Below are 21,939 nucleotides of genomic sequence, written 5' to 3' on the forward strand. Positions count from 1 at the left end.
GGGGACCAGGACCCCTTTAGCTACACTTCTGTATTTACCATATGTTTTGCTCATAGCCGATAAGTAGTCTTTTATCTTGATCATCTGAGTACCGAGTAAAAATATAAATATTTTAACAGAATGTCCACCATTGGAATTAAATGTTAAAAAATATCTGGTTGAAAGGAATAAAATGTGATAATGTTTAACTTTGTTTTGTGTTAACTCAGTGATCTGGTAAATTGTCCAATCTTTTAATTTTGTTTCAAGCTTTTTCAATTTTCTGTTTTTTATTTATTGTCCAGGGAATGTCTTGTTTGAAAATACACTCGTCGGTAAGTAAACTGGTAAGTGGGTTTTATTCTGTACGATCAGTTGTGCCTCTTTGTTGTAGAAGGGTTCCAATCGATGAAGACCATGGAACAAACAACTTTAAGTGTGATAGAAGAGATACTGATTCGTTTAAAACGTTTTTATTTCTACAGCTGAACCCTAAGTGTACTAACAAAAACGAAATACAAAGAAATGTGTCTGTGAAATTTCGAACTCACGTCATTAAAAACAATTCATCAAAATTATTTCATAAACGTCTTGTTACTTTTAGCCACGAGATGGCGATATACGTCATCCAATAATCAAGTTACGTTCTGTGTTATCGATAAATGTTGTAAAGATTAATAGCTTTTATCGGCACAGGTTAAGTAACGTAGACCAAACATAAAATTAGATAACATACACATAAAGTGTGTAAATTTGAGTTTACAAAGCTGTGAATACTTATAACATAAATTAGTAAGGTTCATTTTCTAGTAATATTTCTTCCTTAGAGGTAGCTGTAAGATGTGTGTGCGTGCTAGAAATAATTGAATTATTTGTAGATAATTTAGCATTAAAATATAGAGTAATATTTAAACAGAAACCCATTTTACTTATGTGGTTAAATTTTTCGATGGATTAAAAATGAATTAGACAAGTAATACCTTAAAATTCTGAAAAAGACAAAAGAATGATAAAGTTTTTATATTTCGTTTAACAGTAATCTGCACAAACGTGTCGCATTCTTTTCCCGCCATGTTAAACCTTAAACACAACCAGTTTTTAGCCCTTACTCTTTCACAAAAATAAACTGACACCTACTAAAAGAAAAACTGAAAAACAAAGTAAGGGTCTGGCATGGCCAGGTGGGTTAAAGCGCCCTACTCGTTATCTGAGGGTCGCGGGTTCGAATTTCTGTCGCATCAAACATGCGTTTCAGCCGGGGTGTATTATAATGTTACGGTCAATCCCACTATTCGTTGGCCAAGAGTTGGCGGTGGGTGGTGATGACCAGCTGCCTTCCCTCTAGTCTTACACTGCTAAATTAGGGACGGCTAGCGCAGATAGCTCTCGAGTAGCTTTGCGCGAAATTCAAAAAACAAAACAAAGTCAAAAACAACACTTTAGCGACCTCTATAACGACGATTACGGGAATAACAATCTTTAGAATATTACGATATTAATACGCTGTAATATATTTACCATTACGTCGCTTTTCACATATTTTGCACTTTCACAGTAAATATTTTACAGCGGTGCGTAATGATGTACCACTAATCTAAATCCAGCTGTAACAGCACGTGCTCACCGTATTATTTCAAATATATTTTTGTGCATAATCTCGTCTTCTAATTAGCCAATAGAAAACATGCATGATTCGATTTCTATAATGGAGGTAGTCTTTCACTTAATATAAAACCGTTAGTGAATAACTATTTTTATTATTTAAACATTTTGTTTCTACAGGCCACCTTTTTTACATTAGCTAAGCCTCCAACCCCCAATGGATAACTTAATAAACAATCAAACTTCTGCTCGTTAGGTTTTGGTTTGTTTTGAATTTCGCGAAAAGCTACACAAGGGCTATCTGCGTTAGTCTCCCTAATTTAGCAGTGTAAGACTAAATAGAAGGGAGCTAGTCATCATCACCCACCGCCAACTATTGGGCTACTCTTTTACCAACGAATAGTGGGATTGACTGTACCATTGTAACGACTCCTTGGCTGAAAGGACGAGCATGTTTTGTGTGACGGGGATTCGACCCCGAGACCCTCAGCTTACGAGTCTTCTGTTCGTTAGGACTATACAAATAACTACTGGTCATATGTTGATGCCAATGTCATTTCCAAAGGTTTTTCGTTTATTCTTGTTTTGGCCTGTAAGCATGTGTTTGAAATATCTCCAAGTACTGCACAAACTAAACATTATGAATGGATCTTTTTAGAAACAACACGAAGCAGCGATAAGTGTGAAAAAAATCCGAGATTGGTGGGTTTCAGTTACGTTTATTATATTAGGCTTAAGTGAATATTAACAACTACAGTCACGTGTCTTGTGGTTTGGTTGAGTATTGAGTCCATTTGTTATATTAGGCTTAAGTAAGACTTAATGACCATAGTCACATTTGGTTGTTTGAGTAAATCATGTACGCTTGTAGAAGTGTTACAAACAGTGGATTTGCATAAAGATGCACATGGACTATCTGTGCTAGCAGTCCATAATTTTAGAGAGAAAGGAGCTAATCAACATCACCCATTGTCAACTTTTGAGCCAACTCCTGTCAAAACAAACCACCAGGTTTTATTTCCACTCTTATAAGACATTCACGACCCCTAAGAGTGAAGCGATGTTTGTTTCTTGTTGTTGTTGTTTTGTTTTTGCAGTGGGGGACACGAACCACGTAACCTCAACTTCACAGTCCAGCACGCTAGCCACTGGTCACGCTCGTACCTTCCTAGCAGCACTAATTACAAATGTAACGACTTAACAAATCATATTTTGTAGTGGGCCCAGCGAAGACAGCTCAAGAAGAAACCAATAAGAATTACTTAATGACTCCAGCGTTTTTAAAAACGCACAATAATTTATTGTATAAAGTTGAAGCAAAACAACAACAACAAAAAAAACACCCCACTATCTCCACTCGATTCGTAGTCTTAAGGTCGCGGATTCAAATCCCAGCCACATTAAACATGCTCGCCATTATAACCTTGGGGACGTTATAATGTTACGGTTAATCCCACTACTCGTTGGTAAAAGAGTAGCCCAAGAGTTGGCGGTGGATGGTAATGACTAGCTGCCTTCCCTCTAGACTTACACTGCTAAATTCATGACGGTTAGCGCAGACAGCCCTCGTGTACTTTTGCGCGAAATTCAAAAACCAAAACAAAATAAAAAAGGCGCCATGTAAAAAATTTATTTCCAGACCTTTAATTTCATGGCATGGGGACGTAAACTTTTATTTGAAATCATTTTGTTTTTAGCAATTTCTAACAATTCTCTAACGTTTAATTCTGTGCTTGATTTAACTTAAGTATTTGTACATTACCCCAATCAACACTATGTGACGTATTTCCGTTGGAAATGCCAACTGGTTTTATTAAATCCCTGCGCAGAAACTGTCAGTCGAATACATTAAACAGCTGATGCACATAATAATTTGTAAAGCTAAGTAACAAGGGACAATCAAACGAAAATAATTATCTGTAATGACAGTAATAACTAAACTAATTAACATTAATTATAATTAAAGTTAAAGGCAGAGTGTGTGTTTTTCTTATAGCAAAGCCATATCAGGCTGTCTGCTGAGTCCACTGAGGGGAATTGAACCCCTGATTTTAACGTTGTAAATCTGTAGAAATAATTATCTGTAATGACAGTAATAACTAAACTAATTAACATTAATTATAATTAATGCGAAATGTGCATGTGTGTGTGTGTGTTTTTCTTATTGCATAGCCACATCAGGCTATCTGCTGAGTCCACTGAGGGGAATTGAACCCCTGATTTTAACGTTGTAAATCTGTAGACTTACCGCTGTACTAGCAGAAGATAATGTGAAATGTAATGGCGGAAACAGTCGCTAAGGAAAAAGACATTGAACTGTGAAGTATTCGTGTGATTGTGAATTACTTGTTTGTCAGAGAGGACGGTTTTAGAGGTATTCTTATCTATAAGACGTATCCCCCCAACTAAGTCGGTATCAAGAGGGGATAAACGCTCTCAGGAGATAAATCGGGTATAATGGTAGTCTCGAAACAGGTTTGTGGTATCACTGAAACTCAATCTGGCATCAAATTTCATCTTTCTGACCCCTCCCCGGGATACTGGAGGCAACGAGGTTTGTTTTCGGTACCAACCCCACTTTGGTGAAGCAACTGGGGATAATGAAGGAGTTTTATTAATTCATTGGAACCTCCGTAATGCTAAAAGAGGGTTTTAAACCCCTTATTTTTCATAAGAATATACTTTCATTGTTTGCCAAAAAGTTTGAAGTGTATTCTCTAGAAATTACTGCAATGTATTAAAATTCCGTTTAAATCATGTGATCTATATTATTTCTTTCAGTGTATTAAAACTCCGTTTAGAAAATGTACCTAATAATTGTATTTAATAATTGTAATGTATTAAAACTTCATTTAGAGCATGTATTTTCCATTAATTCTTATAGTGTGTTAAAACACCGTTTAAAACGCGTATTTCTATTAATCATTTTAATTTATAAAAACTCAGTTTAAATGTATTCTAAAGAGAGTTGATATTGGTATTAAAACTTTATTGTAATTAAAGCCGTCTTTAGAATAAATTTTTAATTCAAGTGGGTTTCTTGTCATCAAGAAAAAATTTAGTTCAGACACATTGGACGTTAGGAATACTTACTTCGGGTTGGTGACGATTCCTCCTTGGATTTTTAAAATGATTGGAAGATAAACAGGAAGTAGTAAATTCCTTAATTTTTGTAACAGGAACTCGTCAACAAAAGTAGCTTAAAGTTTGGTGAAGATACTAGTCTGTAACTCAATGGTACTAATACTCTTCGGTGTAAAATGGTTTTATTATTGACAGTGACCAGTTATAACCTAACAATATGAAAACTACCTAAAGGTATTAGTCTGTAACCCAATGGTCTTGTTATTGAGAGTGACCAGTTATAACTTAGCGATACGAACACTACCTGAAGGTACTAGGCTGTAACCCAATGACATTGAAAATGACAACATGGCGGCATCGGTCTTTTCTCAGTAATTAATAAACTGTGGTATTATATGTTTTATTACGGCACTAATTTGTAACGTATCTTAGTATTTATAGTCTGACCAGACTAATAGGAAATCTGAGTGTTTCAACGAATTTAACTACTACTACATTTTTCACTTTCGAAATTTCAACAGTAAACTTGTATTTTACTGAAAGAAGGGATTATTTGTACACGTTTCTCTCACTTAGAAGTAATAAAGATGAAATATAGGCGCAAGCTATGGAACACTTTTATGTCAATGAAACGTCACGAAGTGCAACTGTTTACCAAATTAACAACTGAAGACAGAGGACCCATTGTCTCATCACACTTTACAAACGACAATGTCAAAGACTTCGAAAGTGGCCATCAAAGAAGGTCGCGACTGTCGTGGCTTGAGAAACGCCGAATTAAACAGACTCGCAAACGTTTTAAAACTGTTATGGATATTTCGATTAGTCTTTCAACGTACAGCTACGACTCACTTAATAACCCTTTTAGAGGATGGAACACGGAGTTCTTATAAATCCGATAATTTTGGTTGAATCTAAGCAGGAATTTGTTCAAGTTCAGTACGTCATAAAATATTTACATCCAGTTATTTTCATAAAGTTATTGTAAATGTTCTTTTATGTAATAGCATTTCATCGTCTTCGTAGATGTTTTGGAATGTAAAACACAAGGGTTATTAGTCCTAGCTCACGGTAGCATTAGTAACACCTATAATATCCAAAACGTCCCTTTGTCAGCACCATCTAACCCAACTGAAAAAGAACGGTTTTCCAGTGAAAGAAAACACCTGATATTTTTCGCAAGATGACGCCTTCATTGTTACTTATCCTTAAAGTACGAGTTCTGTATCTCAGTTCACATTCGGGCGGCGGTTCCTCCGCGTTCGAGGCCATACTGTCTGTCCACCAGTGGTTTCACCTGCTAAGTTATGCAACAGTTCAGAATGGTTTCCTAGAACAGGGCCATTGAAGGAAACTTCAGAGTTGCTGCTAAAACCGTTGTCCCGTTTCAGAAACCTAAAACACTTTCTCAACCTTTTCCGTCGGAACATTTTGCTCGCTAGGGGTTTTCCCTTTTTGTTAAAACCTAAATACCACTCTTTCCTCTTCCTGATGGACCGAAATATGGAAAAATCACGTTCCAATATTTCTTCGAATAAACAACGAACATGGTCACCGCTGCACTGAAAAGGTCGAAATAAAAACAATAAAAACCCAAACAGAGATAATTAAAGGCAGAGTATTAAAATCACAACACGCACTCATTAAAGGCAGAGTGCTAAAAATCACAACATGAACTCATTAAAGGCAGAGTGTTAAAAATCACAACACGAACTCGTTAAAGGCAGAGTGTTAAAATCACAACACGCACTCATTAAAGGCAGAGTGTTAAAATTACAACACGAACTCGTTAAAGGCAGAGTGTTAAAATTACAACACGAACTCGTTAAAGGCAGAGTGTTAAAATTACAACACGAACTCGTTAAAGGCAGAGTGTTAAAATTACAACACGAACTCGTTAAAGGCAGAGTGTTAAAATTACAACACGAACTCGTTAAAGGCAGAGTGTTAAAATTACAACACGAACTCGTTAAAGGCAGAGTGTTAAAATTACAACACGAACTCGTTAAAGGCAGAGTGTTAAAATTACAACACGAACTCGTTATCAACTTTATTATCATTATTTTAGTTTCCGTTCGCTTTAATTGAAAAAAACCTAACAAAACACATTAATATTAAACACAGATCGAGGGACTGCGGTGTTAAAACTTTCGCGCGTCAAAGTAAAACACAAGAAGTTAAATTCCGTTACGTAATGATGGGTTTTAACCTGAATTTTTGTGACTGTAATTACTATACAAAGCCTTTTTGTCTTTATCTTAAAACAAAATAATCAATATGTGAAGTAGCAAGAAGCCGCATAATTAAGAAAAACAAACAATAACGTTAAATAAATGTACTAAGCTAAAAACAACACGTGAACAAAAAACATTATGAAGCAAAAAGTGTTACATGTTAAAAAAAAACAAGATATATAAATAAACAAGTAATAAAAACAGATTTAAAATTAGCGTAACAAAGTATGTTTAATATCAAGTTACGGATATCCTAAAGATATTCTTATCGTATATCGCTGATGATATGGACCTACAGTGATATCTAGGGATATGAACATTAGTGAGAAAGGTTGATTTACGGGTAGCGTCACGCAACCTGGCGGTGACTAAAAACGTTGCTGAAATACACCCTCGGCTAGTGTTGAGAAAAAGACAACTGTATTCTATATCTCTACCAATGACTCGTATAACTGACTTCAAAGCTGCCGGCAAGTTTCGCGCCACCAAGCTCTCAGGTTGTGATGCATCAACCGCCGATGAGAACAGAACAAAAACATGGCGGTGGTAACTAGTGGTTTAGCATTGAATGAAATCTGTTCTTGTTATCTCTTCTTTCACGTCCGAAAGGACCTCACACACAGAGAGTTCGATTTTTTTTTTCTCTCTCTACCGTGTTGTAGAATCCTGCTAATCAGTTGTCTAGTGTAAATGTTTAAATTCTACCATGTTTCCTATTTACCAATAACGTATAACCTAACGTATTAATATTATTGCAAACATACATTGCGTAGCGTATTGTTACTGCATTAGTAATATTATATGTATTATTGTAACTGGATTGTTATCGTATAATATTACGTATTATATTTTTAACCTAAACGTATTTATTCGCTATCATCACGCTGTCTTTTTATGTATTAAAGTCGACTCTGCAAACATTTCTAGTTGATCACACCAAACTATTGACTAGAGTAAGTCAATGAACTACCATCACATGCAATACTATTTGTATTGACGAAGTGTACTGGCATGCCATGAGTTTCATTGTACTGATGTATACCTTGGTTGTAATTATAACTGTTGTTGTACTGGTATGTAGTGTCTTTCATTGTCATGATATGTTTTGTCCTCTATGGTGTGTATATATCATGACTATCATTAAACAGAGATATCATAACTGTTACTATACTGATATTTAATGTCCTTCATTGTGCTAGCATGCCGTTTTTTTTCATTTTGTGATGTTTTCTTTTATTGTTTGACATATATTGTGGCTTTAATTATTTTTAGATGTCATTACTGTTATTGTACTGGTATGTCGTTTCTTCCATTTTATGATATATTTTGTCTTTCACTGTGGTATGTTGCTTCTTCCATTGCGTGATATGGTTCGTCTTTAATTATTACAGGTTTAATTATTCTGACATGTCATGACTGTTACGGTACTGGTATGTGTGTGTCTTATTTTTCATTGTGCCGATATGTTATGAATTTTATTGTGTTGCTTTGTTATGACTTCCACTCTACTTGTATGACGTGATTTGTCATTGTGTTGATATGTTATGACTTCCACTGAACTTGTTTCACGTGTTTTGTCACTGTGCTGATATGTTATGACTTCCACTGAACTTGTGTCCTGTGATTTGTCACTGTGCTGATGTGTTATGACTTCCATTGAACTGGTCACGTGATTTGTCACTGTGCTGATGTGTTATGATTTCCATTGAACTTGTGTCACGTGATTTGTCACTGCACTGATGTGTTATGATTTCCATTGAACATGTTCCACGTGTTGTTTTGTTTTTGTTTTTTTTTAATTTCGCGCAAAGCTACTCGAGGGCTATCTGCGCTAGCCGTCCCTAATTTAGCAGTGTAAGACTAGAGGGAAGGCAGCTAGTCATCACCACACACCACCAACTCTTGGGCTACTCTTTTACCAACGAACAGTGGGATTGACCGTCACATTATAACGCACCCACGTTTTTATTGACTTCCACTGAACTTGTATCATGTGATTTGTCACTGTGCTGATATGTTATGATAGAGAGAGAAGTTACTGATTTTATTTTACTTACCGTTATTTTATAAGCACACCTAAATGTTCATTGAATTGCACAAACCTAAAACACTGCTGCATTATCATACCTTGATTCATTTTAATAAATGTATAGATAAATAATAATAGTTATAAATAAACAGTCGGTGTCAAAATTGAATAATCATATACAAAGAAAATAATATCGTTAGTCATTCTTACCCTAAATCGTGTTTTTAAAACGAGTTAAATAAAACTGGCAGTAACTTAAAATTCAGTTATTAAATGTGGTTCACACTATAACATTTGTTATTCATTAAAATAATGATACACATATATAGAGAACCTCGACCTCCTTTGGTTGGGTGAGCTCTGTCTGGTATTAAGCGAAAGGGTCGCCCGCTGGTACAGCGGTAAGTCGTATGGATTTACAACGCTAAAATCAGGGGTTCGATTCCCCTCGGTGGATTCAGCAGATAGCCCGATGTGGCTTTGCTATAATAAAACACACACACATTAAGCCAAAGGTCTCGTCGGTACTAAATATAGCAGAGGTGATGTACTTGACTTATTATGTTCTCCCCTAATTTCACTTATTGACTCTTAAAATTTTGTAATACTGTTTGTTTGTGTGTGTGTGTGACATAAGCTTAATATGTGGTATTGGAGTAGGCCATTTGGGTCTCACGAAGACGATTACAGTTAGGCCTACCTTTGTTCTGAATTGAAAGGCTTTGAAAATCGTTCTGTGAATGTGTTTGTTGCTATATTGTTTTAAGTGCTGCCAGGGGTCTCTAAATTTGTAGTCTCAAAATAGAGTCGTATGGGGAAAAAAGACTTGGGGATATGCTGCCCTAGAGGTGTCAGATGGCGAATTTCTATAGTTGTTTTATGGATAGACAAACCTAGGAAAACGTTCGTTCGCTTCTTTGTGGGTATTTGGGTATGTTAATTTTTGAATACCCAGGAGGGTCAGGTGCACAAGACCTCTTCCTCCATCCCTAACTTTCATGTCGGCTACTAGTTATCATTTGTTGCTGTGTAAACTTTGGGCCAGAGTATCCCACAGTACTCAGGGCAATGTCCATATATTGTCTTGATTTGCCCTTTTTTTCCCCATAATTATAATATTTTTTATTTCTATTTCATTTTTATCTTTTTTCAATATTTCTATTATAATAATAAAATAAAAGAAAGGAAAGAAGAAAGAAAAAAATAATAATAAAATACAACTAGTTTTAAGTGTCTAGTGCGTGGTGGTCAGCTTGATCTATATTTCTTAAATATATATTTATAGGAGAGAGGTACTTACGACTATGTTTATCATGTAATTAGCATCTGTCGAGATTACACAATAAATCATTATTATGCCAATTCTTATTAAAATAATTCAGTGTATTATACAAGAGTCTTTCAGATATTGTTTCTGTGTTTACATACTTGTGCACGAGAAAACGTTGTTATTATTTATACCTCTGTTTCAAAGTTGCGCCCACACACGCATATGAAAAAAACGACGTGATGAAATAGAGTTACTGTAATAGAGTTACTCTCCAACCCCACTCTTCCCAAAGCAAACGCATCCTGATTACATAGACCTTGTTAAGGATTGCAGCAAACATAAATGGAGAATGACTTTAATTTCGTATTTAATTCACCAAACTCTGTTTTACAATGCATAGAATTCTGAGTTAATCGACATTAAATTAAAACCTAAAATATTAAAAAATTTAGTAAAGCGCCGATAGGTGATTTTCGGTCAAATACCTTAATATCCTGGACCATGTAACTTAAAAGTTATATGTCAGTGTCGAAACAATATTGCTGTAACTAGGCCATTAAAGGGGCGACAGTTGTGGCAATTTCTTCTTGATGGCAAAAAGGAATTGACCTAACCGACAGGTGGCATTTCTTACAACAGCCGAATCCTGCCAAACAAGGCAGTGTACAGACAGCTACGTGAATTATGCCAGCAAGAAAGGAATGACATCGTTCACTATAGTAAAGTAATGTGTACATTTGACCCCAGCCGAGCAAGTCGCCTCCTGGCCAGCAGGGGGCACCACCTGCTGCTTCATATGTCATTCTCGTGCCTGTTCGATAAGGTAGCAAATATCAAGTGCTTGTTGCAACTCCTGCAATCAGCGACATCTAACTTCATGCACTAATTTTGGAAACAAATGTTTGCGAGTTCGGAACTTGAGTGAAAAATATCCATTTAAAAAAAAATAATATCACATCATATGTTGTTTGTTTAATAAACAAGAAAATCATCTATTACGTTGACAATGCACCTTCACAGCAACGATGACTGAAAAATTCGTCTGTCTGGTTTTTAATTTCGCGCAGATAGCTCTCATGTAGCTTTGCGCGAAATTCAAAACAAAATAAACAAACTCTTTTACCAATGAATAGTCGAATTGAGCATCACATTGTAATACCCCCCACAGCTGAAAGGTCGAATATGTTTGGTTGGACGAAGCTTCGAAGCCACGAACTGCAGACTGCGAGTCGAGCGCCCCCTAACCACTTGGCCATAGTGGGCTAACTAATGAATAACAGTGTAATCTCTTTTTTTTTTCAGTAACATGAGTTAAATAACAGTAATAACACTAAATAAACAGGAATACACACTGGTAGTCACTGTGATCAAAGGGGAAAACGTTATCCAAATTTAAGTGTTTGATATTTTTTACCAGAAAGGCCACCTAGACAACCTTCTGGTCAAAGTGCAACTATCCCTAAATTAGCGTTGTAAACCATTGGAAGAGCTATCATTTAACAGTATCGGAAGTCTGTTATACGACTTTACTATTGTTGACTACTTCAAGTATAATGCCTCTAAAGTCACGTTCAGCTGCATATTGTGGTTCGAAACGTAAATTCTTTCGGGAAGCAGTCTAGCATGTTAATCACTTGCTACGTACGGCTGGCTCTCCAAATATAGTATTCGTGTCTTACCAAGATGTATGTAATATTTGAAAACATTACAATAAAAAAACAAAGTTTGTTGTATCAGTCAGTGTTGCAATTAGTAATGCCACTACAGTAATTGTAACGGTTAAAACAACACGCAATTTGTAATGCCATTATAGTAATTGCAACAGTTAAAATAACAAGTATTTTGTAATTTTACTACAGTAATTGTAACGTTCTTGACCACAAAATATTTTTGTTTATTTGTTTTTCGAATTTCCCACAAAGTTACACAAAGGTAATCTGTTCTAGTCGTCCCTAATTTAGCAGTATAAGACTAAAAGGAAGGCAGTCAGTCGTTACTACCTACCACCAACTCTCGGACTACTCTTATAGTGGGATTGGCCGCACACGATAACGCTCCCATGGCTGAAAGAGCGAGCACGTTTGATGTGACGAACCCGCGACTCTAAGATTTCAAGTTGAGCGCCCCCAATCTCCTGGCGATCACAAAAGAAACCGAGCGAAGAAAACATTACAAGTAAATATTGAGATTTCAAATATTCGAACTGATAAAATAATTATATTAATTCAGATCTACTGAAATATTTTGGTACGGTTACTGTTAAGCACGAAGTTACGTATCGAAATCTGATTTTTAGCGAGGTACACCTGTAGAATTACTGTGAGGGCGGACTCTTTGTCTTCATATGCAAAGCTGAACAATGGGTTATCCGTACTGTGTCTACCTTAGGGATAGATTCCCGAATTTGTAATGACGATTTGTTTGTTTGTGAATTTCGCACAAAGTTACTCGAGAGCTATCTGTGCTAGACGTCCCTAATTTAGCAGTGTAAGACTAGAGGGAAGGCAGCTAGTCATCACCACCCACCGCCAACTCTTGAACTACTCTTTTACCAACGAATAGTGGGATTCACCGTAACATTATAACGCCCCCACGGCTGAAAGGGCGAGCATGTTCGGCGCGACGGGGATGCGAACCCGTGACCCTCAGATTACGAGTCGCACGCTTTAACACGCTTGGCCATGCCGGGCCACTAGCCATCATCACCCACCGCCAACTCTTGGGCTACTCTTTTACCAACGAATAGTGGGATTCACCGTCACATTATAACGCCCCCACGGCTGAAAGGGCGAGCATGTTCGGCGCGACGGGGATGCGAACCCGTGACCCTCAGATTACGAGTCGCACGCTTTAACACGCTTGGCCATGCCGGGCCACTAGCCATCATCACCCACCGCCAACTCTTGGGCTACTCTTTTACCAACGAATAGTGGGATTCACCGTCACATTATAACGCCCCCACGGCTGAAAGGGCGAGCATGTTCGGCGCGACGGGGATGCGAACCCGTGACCCTCAGATTACGAGTCGCACGCTTTAACACGCTTGGCCATGCCGGGCCACTAGCCATCATCACCCACCGCCAACTCTTGGGCTACTCTTTTACCAACGAATAGTGGGATTCACCGTCACATTATAACGCCCCCACGGCTGAAAGGGCGAGCATGTTCGGCGCGACGGGGATGCGAACCCGTGACCCTCAGATTACGAGTCGCACGCCTTAACACACTTGGCCATGCCGGGCCCTTGTAATGACAAGTATATAAACAAATACAGCTCAACACAGATACGTTAAACCCATCAATGTCCAGAAATGAAGAACGAGGCCTTGTGTTTAAAAGTGTCCGGCTGCGGAGCGAAGGGTTTGGGGTTTAAGACTCGGTGCTGTCAAACATTTTAAGTGTTCGAAGCGAGATAAAAATCACAGTTAGTCCTCTTATTCAGCTTAAAGTGTCGAAAAATACATCATAACAATGAATGATACTCTCCGGTCAGTTGTCCAAAATTGGGTATATTTATACCCGAATCCTTTTGGGGCCTGACCGTCTAACATAAACGCGTTTAAGCTTACAAACTTAAATTATGGTATCCACGAGATGATTATTTACCTAAACTAGTATGCTTGAATAATAAAAATTAAATGCTAGTTCTTAAGAATATATCTTAAGACGAGCGTTAGACTCTTAAAATAAATTTTTACGGAATATATTACAGATTTCCTGGAGGGACAACTGTCAAGAATATTGATAAAGAAGAATCAACTTTAATACATTTTACATACAATAAATATTTTAAAGATTTGTATAAGTTCGTAACGCGCGAAATTTCAAATTAGAAAAACGATTTTCAACGAATTGGTTGGCTTTAATTGTTATGAATTTCGCGCAAAGCTACAGGAGGGCTATCTCTTCCAGCCGTCTCTAATAATTTAGCAGCGAAAGATTATAGGAAAAACAGCTAACATATCATCAACAAATTGGGGGAAGAAGTAATATCACCTGATTTAAATCACGAATTGGATTAGATTGGAATTGGTCTGTCATTGTTTCTAGGTTTTTGATGTAAAAAAACATCCAGAAATTTCCACAAATACAAATCTGGGTTTTAAATCCTTCAAAGGCTAGAAGGAAGGAGTGGCTCTATAATCTTTGGGCCCCGGCATGGCCAGATGGTCACGGTGCTCGACTTACACTCTGAGGGTCCCGGGCTCCAATCCCTGTCACCAAGCATGTTCGCCATTTCACCCGTGGGGGCGTTATAGATTGACGATCAATCCCACTATTCGTTGGTAGAACAGTAGCCCAAAAGTTGGCGATGGGTGGAGATGACTAGCTGCCTTCCCTCTAGCCTTACACTACTAAATTAGGGACGGCTATCAAAGATAGTCCTCGTGTAACTTTACGCGAAATTAAAAACAAAGAAATTAACAAGCTGTAATCTTTGCTGATTCATAGATCATTTGTATCGATGATGAATAATTTACAATTTTTAATTCTAATTTTGGTTTTTTCAAAGTCTGTATAAATAATTAGATATATATATGTATGTATATATCATAATTTCAGTTGTACACATCGGTTGTATAAAAGAAATAGTTGTAAGGGAAAGAGAGAGAGAGACAGAAAAAAAAAAGGATATTTTCCAACGCGTTTGAAACACTCTTGAAGTAGACAGTTTGATAACAGACTCACCATAGCTATGGGTTTGCCTTTATTATTGAAACACAAGTAGAGGTTTGTTCGATTCTCCCGTATGGTGAAACCTGTTTTCCCCTTGAAAGTTTTTGATTCGAAGACTAGCGTTACTGAAAAATAACAGAAACGAAACAATCAGTTTTTGAATAAATATAAACATTTACAAAAATAAACAAACACCTCACATCTTTAGAAATTTTCGCACTAATTTCATTCTTAGCTTATATATAGCGAATGGAAGTAACGTTATTCAACGTGTTTTATTACAGTAATAACTATACGTATCTTACCCCAATGGAAAGCGGTAAGTCTACGGATTTACACCAGTAAAATTACAGTTGGAACCCTCTCGGTGGACACAGTAGAGAGTCTACTTTAATTTTATTATAAAAAACACATACTCTCTCTAGCTTGCTCCCCTCAGTGGCTCAGCGGTATGTCTGCGGACTTAACAAGGCTAAAAACTGGATTTCGATACCTGTGGTGGGCAGAGCACAGATAGACCATTATGAAGCTTTGTGATTAATTCAAAACAACAACAACGACTCTCTTGCTTTCGAAGTCAACTTAAGGTTCTATCAATACGCTGAAGACACGCAGATACAACTCGATAGATTGTAATAAGGTCAACGTTTAGTTTTCTTTCTTTTTTTCGGTTTTTACACTTGGCACATTTAAATTATTCTTACATCAACATAACATGCACAGACTCAAAAACTAGGCACATACTCACGTTTAACCAGGACATTGGTAATTTCAAGAAACAGAAGACGAAATAAAAGCATATTAAAATTAAAGTATTCCTAGAAGACTTTAATCTAACGACGGCGGCGTCTTTCAAAAGTCACCAGGACTGCATTTATACAACACTGTATGGCACGAGAAAGCTAAGACCTGCGAATCGTATGAAACACTGAAATGTCTGTCCTAAGAGAATAAAATAATGTGGGAAACTAGAGGGCACTGAGTGCGCCATCACGAAGAGGAAAGAAACCATGGAACGAGACATACATAAAGTACTAAGTTAACTATTAAACATGGAATTAAAAGTAGAGCAAAAGTTTACAAAACGAAAAAGAAATAAGCGATAGTGAATATAATGGAAATAAGAAAAAAATATATAATATTAATATGAATGAATAGACAATAGTGAATTATTTTAATATAGAAAATTAAACAATAGTGAATTATATTAATATGAAGGAATACACATCCTGAATTATATTAATATGAAGGAATAAACATCCTGAATTATATTAATATGAAGGAATAAACAATACTGAATTATAATAAGGAGTAAACAATACTGAACTATAATAATAAAAAGGATAAACAATTATATTAATATGAATAAATAAACAATACTGAAATGTATTAATATGAAGGAATATACAATAGTGAATTGTAATAAAAAGAAATAGCAATATTGGATTATAATAACAACGAATAAACAATACTGATTTATATAATGTAATGGAATAAACAACACAGAATCATATTAATATGAAGTAATAAACAATACTGAATTATATTAATAGGAAGGAATACACAATACTGAATTATAATAATATGAAGGAATAAACAATACTGAATTATATTAATATCAAGGAATAAACAATACTGAGTTTAAAATCTAGGGATAAAGAACACTGAAATATAATAGCAAGGAATAAACAATATAGAGCTACAATAACAAGGATAAAGAATACTGAATTATATTAATATGAATGAATAAAAATACTGAATTATAATAGAAATAAATAAATAATACTGAATTATAATAGGAAGGAACAAACAATACTGAATTTTAATAAGAAGGAATAAACGATAGTGAGTTATAATAGCAAGGAATAAACAATAAAAAATTATAATAAGAAGCAATAAACAATACTGAATTATAATAATAAGGAATAATCAATACTGAATTATATTAATATGAAGGAATAAACAATACTGAATCATAACAACAAGGAATAAACAATTCTGAAATATAACAACTAGGAATAAACAATACTGAATTATAATAGCTAGGAATAAACAATACTGAATTATAATGGCTAGGAATAAACAATACTGAGTTATAATAACAAGAAATAAACAATACTAAGTTATAATAACAAGAAATAAACAATACTAAGTTATAATAACAAGGAATAAACAATACTGAATGATATTAATATGAAGAAAAGAACTAATTATAATAACTAGGAATGAACAATACTGAAATGTAATAGGTTGTTGGTTGCAGGTGGAATTGTTGTCGAAGTTGTCTTGTTTCTGGTAGTTGTTTTCCGTTATTTTTAGTTTGGGTTTAGTGGATCGCCATGCTTCTAGCTAGGTATTCCAGACAGATTTTCACTTCGATGGATTGAATATTTCTTGTTCTTACTGCAACGTTTAGATCTTTGTTGAATAAATGTATTTCTTTATTGTTTAATTTTAGGTCGGATCTGTTAATTACGACGTTTGTTGGTTGGTTGTCGTGTTGGCTTCGTTTTTGTTGTTGACACCTTAATTTATCTAGTTTTTTGTTCTGGTGGGCCTTCTTTTCCTTGTCCTTCTTAACGTTCAGTTGATTGATATTGCATTGTCTGAGTCCGCTAATGTCTGGTTGAATGCAGCAGGCCAGTTGACAGTCTAGATTCATTTTTTTCTGCAGGTCTTTAGTTTTTATATTTCGAGTTTAACATGGCTTTTCATAGTGTTTTCTGGAAATTATGGATAAGGTTTGCTCACTGGTTAAAATTCTTCGATAGTTTTATCTTCAAAAATTAGGGATTAGTTTTTCTTTCTTCACTGTTGGATGAAATAAATGTCATTTCTTCTATAGGATGATTTGTAAAGTTTCTCAGTTTCATTAGGGTTGCATGAGCGTGTATGGTTAACAATGACGTAATATAGGTAAGCTCAGGAATAATGGAGTTTAAACAGATAACACAGTAGAAAAAGAAATACAAAAGACTTACACTTCTCGTATAATCGCCGAGGTAAAGTAATTCTTGATGACGAGAAACACACCTGAAATAAGAATGTATCTCAGAACGGCTGGTATGGGTATTAACACTTTTATTGATAAGCAGAGAACAACGTTTCGACCTTCCGAGATCATCTTCAGGTTAACAAACAGGGTTTGCATATGACAGTTGCCATAAACATGTCTTAGGGACGAGAGTATAAACGGGTAAGGGATTGTAGGGGTGTTGCAGTTGGATATTAGATAATCAATTAGTATAGGTATGAAGAAGTTTCTTTATACTGGATTAATTTTGACTTTAGTTGATGTATAAGTGGGGTTTATTTGATTTTGCGTTTGTTTATTCCTGTATTTCTACTTAGAAACTGCGTGTTTTCTATGGTTGTTGTGTTTGACTTGCAATGTTCAAAAACGTGTAAAGGTGTTTTTATCGTGTTATTTAAATCTAGTTTCCATATTTTTGCTTGTTTCTCCAACATAAAACACGTGGCAGCAAAGTAAACGTAAAAAAAACAACAACCGCACACAAAAATATATTAATTATAGAAACGATAAATTAATTATAATTATTAATTATAATTAAATATTTATAACTGGTAATTTTATAAATCAGTGTTGTTTATTCTTTCATATTAATATAATTCAGTATTGTTTATTCTTTCTTATTATACGTAATTCAGTGCTGCTTAATCTTTCATATTAATATAATTCAGTATTGTTTATTGCTTCTTATTATAATCAGTATTATTTCTTCCTTCTTATTATAATTCAGTATTGTTTATTCCTTCATTTTAATATAATTCAATATTATTTTTCCAGCTTATTACAATCCAGTATTGTTTAATCGTTCTTATTATAATTCAGTATTGTTTATTCCTTAATATAATTCAGTATTCTTTATTTGTTCTTATTAGAATTCAGTATTGTTTATTTGTTCTTATTAGAATTCAGTATTGTTTATTTGTTCTTATTAGAATTCAGTATTCTTTATTCATTCAAATCAATATATAATTCAGTATTGTTTATTTGTTCTTATTATAATTCATTATTCTTTATTTGTTCTTATTATAATTCAGTGTTCTTTGTTCATTCAAATCAATATATAATTCAGTATTGTTTATTCCTTCTTACTATAATTTAGTATTTATTAAATTTTTGTTCATATAATTCAGTATTGTTTGTTCTTATTATAATTCAGTATTGTTTATTTGTCCTTATTATAATTCAGTATTGTTTATTTGTTCTTATTATAATTCAGTATTCTTTATTTGTTCTTATTATAATTCAGTATTCTTTATTTATTCTTATTATATTGTTTATTCCTTCTGACTATAATTTAGTATTTATGAAATTTATGTTAATATAATTCAGTATTGTTTATTCCTTCTGATTATAATTTAGTAAAGCTTATTTCTTATCATAATTTATTATTGTTTATTCCTTACTATTATAATTCAGTATTGTTTATTCCTTACTATTATAATTCAGTATTGTTTATTCCTTCTGATTATAATTTAGTAAAGCTTATTTCTTATCATAATTTATTATTGTTTATTCCTTACTATTATAATTCAGTATTGTTTATTCCTTCTGATTATAATTTAGTAAAGCTTATTTCTTATCATAATTTATTATTGTTTATTCCTTACTATTATAATTCAGTAATGTTTATTCCTTGCTATTGAGTATTATTTTATATAGAAGAAACAAGTAGAAAAAAGGAATATAGAATAAAAGAACACAACAGAAAACACCTCACATGTTTTTGAACACTGGAAGTAAATAAGCACAACATAATCACAGAAAACGCCCAGATACTAAGTAGGAAAACAAATATTAGGAAACGCAAAATCAAATAAGCCCTACTTATACAGCAACTAAAACCATGATTAGACGAATATAAAGAAACACCTCCACAGCTTTACCAATTCATAACATAATATCCAACACACCTAAATCCTGTTCACCTTTACACTCTCGTCTCTAAGACAAGTTTCCAGCAACGGTCACTTACAAGCTCTCTTTCTTAACCTGAAGTTGATACAAGAAGATCGAAACGTTATTCTCTGGTTGTCAATAAAAGCGTTAATACCCAAACCAGCCGTTTTGAGATATATTCTTATTTTAAGTGGGTTTCTAGTCATCAAGAATTACTTTGCCACGGCGATCATACGAGATGATTTGTTTTGTTTTGAATTTCGCGAAAGCTACACGAGGGCTATATCTGCATTATGCCATTCTTAACCGTACACGCTCGTGCAATCCCAACAAAACTAGCAGTCGGTAATTTAGCAGTTTAACACTAGAGGGAAGGCAATTAGTTATCACCAACCACCGCCAACACTTGGGCTACTCTTTTACCAAAGAATAGTGGGATTGACCGTCACATTATAATGCCCCTGCAGCTGAAAGTGCAAGCACTTTTGGTATGACGGGGATTCGAACCCGCGACCCTCGGATTACGACTCGAGGTGCCTTAACCACCTGGCTATACCGAGCCGAAGAGAAAGTGACAAATAAATTTGATATTCTGATATTAAAGTGTATTGATATGTTTATATACTGAGTTAGTCAAAGGATATGCACTCAAGAAGCGAACATTACGAGTCGCACGCCTTAACACGCTTGGCCATGCCGGGCCTCGAAGAATTTTAACCAGTGTACAAACATTATCTATAATTTACAGGAACAAACTACTAAAGGCCATGTTAAACTCGAAATATAAACTACTAAATGAATCTAGAATATCAAATGGCGTGCTGTATTCAACCAGACATTTATGGACTCATACAATGTAATATCAATTGACTGAACAGTAAGAACGACAGGGAAGAGAAAGTCCGCCACAACAAGAAACAAGATAAGGTGCCAACAACAAAAACGACGCCGACACGATGAACAACCAACAAACGTTGCAATTAACAAATTCGACCTAAAATTAAGCAATGAAGAAGTACATCTACTCAACAAAGGACTCAACTTCACAATAACACCAAGAAATATTCAATCCATCGAAGTAAAAACCTGCCTGGAATACCTAGCTAGAGCCTGGTGATCCACTCAACCCAAACTGAAATTAACAAGAAAACAACGGAAAACAACCACCAGAAACAAGACAGCTTCGACAACAATTCCACCGACAACCAAGAACCTATCTTTCTAGGTAGAATTTAAGACATCTATATCCCCGAAACACCTCAAAACAGTATCTTAAACAACATTTTCAAAGAATTTTCACAGAAAACTATCAACAAAATTTCACAGAAAAGAAAACTAAATCCAGCCTCACACAAAAGATATTAATTCTATAAACAACTTAAAACAAGACAAAAACATCGAAATTCTAAAAGCAGATAAAGGCAATGCTACAGTTATAATGAACACAAATGAATACATTCAAAAATTGAACATCTTATCCGACACAAAGAGACGTAAACGACTAAACACAGGGCAAAGAAAAACACACGAAATCCAATTAAACGAAATACTACTATAAATGAGAAAAACCGACACAACTCAATTACAATAACAAGAGAAACAAACAATATGGAATTATATATATCAGGAAAAAACGAGTGAACAATACTGAGTTATAATAATAAAAATAATAAATACTCAATTACATAATAGGAAAAAAGAGTGACCAAAACTGAAGTACATAATATAAAGAAAGAGTGAACAACACTGAATTATATAATAGGAAGAACTAATTAACAATACTGAGGTAATGCCTGTACCTGGAACCATAGGAAGTGGATCTTGAGATTTGTTGTAATGTACGTGATGGACAGAGATGGGTGTTTACGTTGATTCATCAACTTTTTTAACCATGTAGGTCAAAAGACTTTTCATTTGTTTTGATAACGATACTTTTGGAGGCACAGAGAGATATGTCTACACTCCCACTGTAGTAGTGGAACGAAGTGCAGCAGCATACGTCCAAGATGAAGTGATGGACAGCAACTTTCGAGCCTCAATATAAGTAATGTTATGAATCGTTTACAAACGCTGAACCTTTTTCATTCCAACCATTTAGGGCAAAAACGAAAGTATGACGGGTGAGAGCAATTGCAAC

General features: G+C 34.9%; 1 protein-coding gene across 5 annotated transcripts in view; it reads right to left on the minus strand.

Annotated features, from left to right (window-relative positions):
* Nucleotides 1-5,177: 5,177 nt before the first annotated feature.
* The window catches only part of LOC143257391 (uncharacterized), a 144,034-nt gene continuing 127,272 nt past the window's right edge, over nucleotides 5,178-21,939 (minus strand). For 2 of the 5 annotated variants that reach the window (XM_076515982.1, XM_076515981.1), the window contains exons 4-5: nucleotides 14,888-15,000; nucleotides 5,178-6,227 (exon numbers count right to left, since the gene is read on the minus strand). In XM_076515982.1, the coding sequence (XP_076372097.1) occupies nucleotides 5,895-6,227; nucleotides 14,888-15,000 (446 nt within the window). In that variant the 3' untranslated portion in view covers nucleotides 5,178-5,894. Of the gene's footprint in view, nucleotides 6,228-14,887; nucleotides 15,001-17,856; nucleotides 17,909-21,939 lie in introns of all 5 variants that reach the window. The other 3 variants (XM_076515984.1, XM_076515983.1, XM_076515985.1) reach the window with 3 other exon arrangements.

This window comes from Tachypleus tridentatus, chromosome 7, assembly GCF_004210375.1.
Source record: "Tachypleus tridentatus isolate NWPU-2018 chromosome 7, ASM421037v1, whole genome shotgun sequence".
In the NCBI taxonomy this organism is placed as follows: Eukaryota; Metazoa; Arthropoda; class Merostomata; order Xiphosura; family Limulidae; genus Tachypleus; species Tachypleus tridentatus.